This window comes from Ictalurus punctatus, chromosome 9, assembly GCF_001660625.3.
Source record: "Ictalurus punctatus breed USDA103 chromosome 9, Coco_2.0, whole genome shotgun sequence".
Classification (NCBI taxonomy): Eukaryota; Metazoa; Chordata; class Actinopteri; order Siluriformes; family Ictaluridae; genus Ictalurus; species Ictalurus punctatus.
In genome coordinates this window covers 18120682-18127500 of record NC_030424.2, presented here as the reverse complement: position 1 = coordinate 18127500, position 6819 = coordinate 18120682, and the positions used below count along the sequence as shown (strand labels likewise).

General features: G+C 40.4%; 1 protein-coding gene across 3 annotated transcripts in view; it reads left to right on the top strand.

Annotated features, from left to right (window-relative positions):
- The window catches only part of mipol1 (mirror-image polydactyly 1), a 49721-nt gene that overhangs the window by 41200 nt on the left and 1702 nt on the right, over positions 1-6819 (top strand). For all 3 annotated transcript variants that reach the window (XM_017476399.2, XM_047157688.2, XM_017476398.3), the window contains one exon: positions 1837-2025. In XM_017476399.2, the coding sequence (XP_017331888.1) occupies positions 1837-2025 (189 nt within the window). The remainder of the gene's footprint in view (positions 1-1836; positions 2026-6819) is intronic.

Genomic DNA, 6819 nt, shown 5'->3' with positions numbered 1-6819 from the left:
GTCAGTGTGCTGCTGTGTATTTCCTCTGGTCCTCAGTGAACACTGTTTGTGCTGCTCACTTGCATTGTTAGCAGGCTTCCCCCCTACTAAACCAAACAGGCTTTGACCATTTAAGGATTATTTATTTAATTATATTTAATGGCCTCTCATAAAACACTCGGAAAGGGGACTGGGGTCGAGAGGAAACTGAGACGAGTGTACATGTTTGTGGGTGAGAGTTGGGGGGTGGGGGGATAAGATAAGATAATCCATCGTAGGCATTGCTTCTCTGTCCTTGTTTGTCACCGTCATTGGACCTTCGTACCCAATATGTTTGCATTTAATTAAACAAAGCACACAACTTTACATCACTTCCTTGGCTATCAATATCACATCAGAATTGATTGCCTCTTGCTTTCAAAAAAATAAAAGGAAAGGAGAAGCATGACATGGAAACCTCTCTGAAACTAATTAAAAGGACAAGAGAACAGAATGGGTAATATGACATTAAGGCAAAAACACACGCAATGTCAAGGCTAAATGACACAGACCAGTGGCAGTCAATCTAGCTTCATTCTGTCAGGAAAACCACAGCAGCCCTCCTCTGTTGGAGAAGGAGAAAGGAGAGGTTTAGGTCTCATTGTTGTCTAACTGTGTCCCTTTATTAGGTGTATTATGTGATGCGGTTTTTCTGTTTGTACTGGGTCTTCCACCTGCCCAGGTTATTAATGACGTATATTGTATAATAAAAGACCTTTAAACCTGTAACCGACAGGGGTACCACATGCTATTTATATGCATGACTTGAAAGCAGCAAGCTATTCCTGTTATTTTATGCATGATCTCTTCCTTTACATTACCCTTTGCATTTTGGTTATTTATTTTGACCATGGATCTAAGGGATTATCTAAGGGGTGCCTTTTAATCCAAGGAGTAGGTATCTAGTCCAAAGGTTTTTACCTGGTTTATAGACTATTATTAGTGTCAGTCCTAGCACAAAGTATGTTGATACATTTTCTCTAAGAAAGCCACATTTGAAATAAACTGCCATGTCAGCTGGGCTGATTCTCTCTCTTTCTCTCTCTCTCACTCTCGCTCTCAAGCTCTCTCTCACTCTCTTTCACTCTCTTCTCCCTTCTAACCCTGTAATTTTTCTGTTCCTCATATCTCATTGAAAAACACATATCTCCTGTGTGAAACCCCCTGTGTGAGTGCTGCAGCACAGTGATGCAGGCTAAACTATAATGTATTCCACTGCCGTTCTGCTGCATTATTACCCCCAGATATTGTCTCATGTACCGACCTTCTGTTCCAATATTAGATATGTCAGTTGGCTCACGGTGTTGATACAGAGTTACCATTTCTCACCCACAGATAAACTGGGAGCATGCTCTCACTGTATGGGTCAAGTTGTGTGTTTGTGTAAGGAACTTTGGTATGGTATTGGCCATTGGCATATGTGGTGGTGTGAAGGAAGCAATAGGCAAACCCTTAGGTGCATAGTTAAAGAAATATAACAACATTTTATACTGTGATATTTTTTGAGAATATCGTGTATATATACCATACTGGTAGACTTGGATGAAATGTGTGGCCTTCAACAATTTCTGTCTGTCTATCTATATGTCTAGCTCCATCATGCTGTTTGTCTGCCTATCTGACTGTCTCTAACTACTGTATGTCTATCACTGGTACAACAGATTCCAGAGTTTTAATAATAACACAGTGGTTGAGCTTAGCCCTTTCTAGGTATTTTTTTTCCCTCTGATTATTAGCATCACAAGTGTTTAAGATGAATAAAGGAAGTTCTGAAGCAATCCTTATCACTTGTACATTAAAGCTTGATTTTTGTCTCAGTGTACAGCAGAGCCAAACAGAGGAGTCTCCATGCTCATCCTCTCCCACATGTGTTAAGGACAACAGCACAGCCCAAGGACAGAATCTGCTGAATCGTGTGCACCAGCTCACCTCAGAGCTACAGAACACTCAAACTCAACTCCAAGTGACACAGGAGTCTGAAAGAGAGGCCACTGAAAAAGTGCACAAGTAAGTACAAACAGAAGAACCAACCATTTAATTTTGGCTCTTGTAAAGAGTTCACCAGTGAGAGGTTTAGGCTCAGAATAAGTTTTGTCATTTGCAGTATAACATTGTGTTTGCAATAAGTAGTTTAAAACTGAAATATTTCAAATAAGTAAAGACAGATTATAGGTCCCATGGGTTCATGATAATGTGAACACAAAAGCAGATGATTGTTTTACAATAACAGCCGGTCCCGAAGTCTTTTGTTCCTCGGTTACCACAGAAATTGTTACAAATGTTAATGTATTAAAGAATGCGATGCCATACTTTTAAAAATGTATTGTTACATTTAATGTTGTGGAACATTCACAAAATAAGTTAGTTCCTGTTATCACTTGCCTTATAGGAGCTATAAACATTCCTTCCCTTTCTAGCCTATCTCTATCTGTCTCTTGAAGTAAATAAGACAAAAGACACAGCTTGTCATGTTGACGAGAAAACGGAAATTGCATCAATGTCTCTCCTGAAGACTTTCCTGAGGCAGAAAACATACTAACCAATACAAAGCGCCAACACCTGAGGGTCCTTCCATAAATGTTAAATAAACATCTATTAACAGAAAGCATCTCTATATCCGCAATTATAGTTTACTTTGTTAAATAATACATTTTATACAATCCATTTATTGTTAGCCTTCTATTATTGTGCTGTGACCGTTATACAGACCCTCCAGGATATTGCGATTGCAGAAATTAACGCAAAATCATTCAAACTGTGAAGTATTCACACGAGCTTGCAATTTTTCAAACTTATCGCCGATTTTCTGCAGATTTGGGCCAAGATGCGTCATCTGACATCACACCGTGCATTCAGCCAAGCCGCATCGAACATGAGTACAGCTAAAAGGTTTCATTTACCAACAAACGTCACTGCGAAAGACCATGCAAAATAATTTGGTGCAATTTCACCAGCTTAAGTATTTTTCTGCAAAAACTCCAAGTTGCATCGCAAATTTTGTAAAAAACCACATCAAAATCAAGCATTTTGGGCTACAGCAGTCACAAAAAAACTGATAATGTATTAGAAGAAGTGCATTAATGTAAAGCTGGAATTTGAATTACTGTCAGAGGTGCTGTTATAAAAAAAGTCAACACTTTCTGACCAGTCAGAATAGAGACGTGTGGTAAAAGGTATCTTAACAAATCAGTTTATTGTTACTAAAGCATTTCTATTCATTCTTACTGAATCAGCTATATTTGTTAAATACAGTTCTAGTAGTCTTTCTCTTGTTAATTGAGGTTATAGAATGCAAATGATTGGGAAATGTTCATAAATTCATATTGCAAAGCTCAGTTTGCAGTTCATTGTAATGCGTTGCAATTCTGCTCGATTCCACATTGACTATAGCTAGCTTCTGTGAAATTGTCTCTCTCTCTCCTCTCTATCTCCTCTCTCACTCCTCTCTCACACCGGGGCTCCCCGTGAAAAGCAAACATGGCTTGGCCTGCTGATCTATTTACACGATGAATTAACGAACTGGGGGGTGGGGATGCAAAGCCGAGGGGTGCTCAAAACCCTAAGAGAACCCCCATCACCCAGCATCAGCATGAGAAGCCTGAAAAAGAGGCAACTTTAGCGTTGTATTTAAACAGGGGGGCTCTGAAATGGCTCTTTTTCTCTGTGGCAACACCACACACACACTCTGCTCACTAATGTGGGACTTTAGACCCCTGATGTACTCAGCCATGCCCACCCCTAATGTTTTTTGTTGTTGTTTTTTTTTTTAACTCCTCAAGAGCTTGTATTAATTTTGTCAATACTTGAAAAATACAGACGAGTTTTTCTAGCACATATTGCTGGCTCATATAATAATGCTTTTTAAGGTGTGCCGTAACAAAACTATTAGTGGTTAAATGATGAAATATAGCATGCTTATCTGTTCTTAGTGACTATATTGTGCTTTTTACCTAGTATTTTACTTTGACAGTTCTGAGTCCAGTGTGGGTGCCTGCACTACTTGTCTGTTTGCATTTACCACTGATTTAGAGGCATGACCCAGCCATGTCCACAGTGCAAGGTTCAACTATGTGTGAATCACAGTTACTGCTGTAAAGGGAACATCTGTCTCACCAGTGTGTGGTGCCATATTACTGGAAGTAGAAACAAGCGAGTTCCTCACATTCTGAGAACCGTCATGTTATTTATTTCCCTGAATTCTGAATCAGTGCCAGCGTCCCGGCTTAAGCCTTCTCATTGCCAGACGCTGTGTAGTAGTCACACTCTGGATCAGACTCCCTCTTCTTTTTTTCCCCGACTATAGTTTTGTTGGCCAAAGCAGAGGCCTGCGGCTGGGAGGGGGTATGGCTGTGAGAAAGGGGAAAGTTACATATTTTATAGGATGGATGTGAGGAGGGACGGGGACAGACAGGACCAGCAGCATGAGTGTGCAGGGCAGACAGTGGCTCAGGGTGGGGGATATGAACTGCTCACACCTGAACGCTAGCTGACATGCTGATGGATATGCCTCAGACTTTGGAGTCCAGGCGGCTGTAGGAAGCAGCTCTGACGTGGGCCTCGTCACACAACAGTGCGAAGAATGCAAGGCTGAGGCAGCATATTATGCTGGGGGAAGGAAGCACTGATCAGGCCCAGAATGTGGCACCTGAGTGCCGGCCTTACAGTCTCAATTGATGGAGGGGATGAGCTGAAAGTCTGATGACCTGCCGAATCAAACTTGACCATGAGAAACATACAAAGGCTCTTTTCATTGACTGGCTGGGCCACAAATGGGCTGTGGCTGGCATGTCTCATCAGGCCTTGGGCTAGAAGGCTGCTGTGTGAACATGAGCATTATGATATGATATTGGTGTTGTGTTAATCAAACCACATGCTAAGAATGCTAAGATATTGTCATGATCCAGCAGCTCAGGGTGGAGGATAATTTTATACCAATAACCAACATCATTACTCACAGCTTTGTTAATTTATTGAATTCGACGCTAAATAAACATACACTACCTGTCCATGTTATTAGGAACACATGTACACCTGCTCATTGATGCAGTTATCCAATCAGCCAATCATGTAGCAGCAGAACAGTGCATAAATTCACATTAAGAACTTCAGTTAATGTTCATATGAATCATCAGAAGGTAGGGGGTGGTGATCTCTGTGACTTTAACCATGGCATGGTTGTTGGTGCCAGGTGGGCTGCTTTCAAGTATTTCAGAAATTGCTGATCTCCTGGGAATTTCACACAGCAGTCTCTAGAGTTTACACAGAATGGTGTGAAAAACAAAAAACATTGAGTGAGCTACAGTTCTGTGGGAGGAAACGCCTTGTTGATAAGAGAGGTCAGAGAAGAATGGCCAGATTGGTTCGAGCTGCCAGAAAGGATCTAGTAACTCATATAATCACTCTTTACAACTGTGGTGAGCAGAGAAGCATCTCAGCATGCACAAAACATTGAATCTTGAGGTGGATGGTCTACAACAGCAGAAGACCAAATTGGATTCCACTCCTGTCAGCCACAAACAGGAATCTGAGGCTATCATGGGCACAGACTCGGCAAAACCGTGGAGGAACTCCATCTCTTTCATCGTTGCCGATGATGTAGAAACAGCACTGTTCAATTTCTTATTATATGTTGTTTTCAACGCTGTTAGTATGGTAATGATTCAAAGTTTTCGCTATATCTGTTTGTCTTAAAGGCTCAGTTGAACTATAATTACATGTACATTTACTCATTTTAAATAGAACAATTTGTAATTGAGCTGAGTAAATTAAGGTTAATGGCCTTGCTTAAGAGCCCAAAAGTGGCAGCCAGTAAATACTGGGATTGGAACCCACAACATTCTGATCCCTCGCCCAAAAGTACTAAACCACCATTGCCAGATCTTATGTTTTTGATTTGCTTATCAGTTGTTGGCTTCTATATTACTTCATCATCATCATCATCATCATCATTATCATCACAATTATGCCACTCTATGATTTTCACTTCCATTAAATTACAGTACCAGATCTCAGCTTCGCTTGCTTTTCGCATACACCAAAAGTTGGGGAGCTCAGTTCTCTTGAGCTACCCTACAGTTTAACCCAACCCAATGCTTAATTCAGGTTTTTGCAATTCAGTTTCCAGTTAGAGATATTAGAACTTAGTTAACAGCTAGGACACTTATTTTCCAGGACATATTGCGCACACTATAGAAAATACAGTGCTGTTTTATATTTAAGCAAGGTTGCTGTTTACTCAGTCTTATTGGAGCTGTAATTGTTGGTTTTTGCGTCTCTGAATTCTTAATCAGGATTTATGTTGGGGGTTTTTTTTCTGGCTCGTCCTCAGCATGTACGTTTGGGTTTATTGGCCACTCGGTGCAAAAAATATTTCCAAATCCCAGATAGCACACCAGCATACCTTGGACATTCTGCTGCCTACCTGCGAATTCTATAAACATAACCAAGAGGCTAACGAATCTCTCTCTCTCTCTCTCTCTCTCTCTCTCTCTCTCTCTCTCTCTCTCTCTCTCTCTCTCTCTCTCTCTCTCTCTCTCTCTCTCTCTCTCTCTCTCTCTCTCTCTCTCTCTCTCTCTCTCTCTCTCTCTGTGTGTGTGTGTGTGTGTGTATATGTATGTATGTGTGTGTGTGTGTGTGTGTGTGTGTGTGTATATATATATATATATATATATATATATATATATATATATATATATATATATATATATATATATATAAAATATAATTTTGTGGGTGGGTAGGTAGGTAGGTAGAAAAATGCAACAAGTGAGGAAAAAGGATGTGTGTTTGATTGAAAGTAGT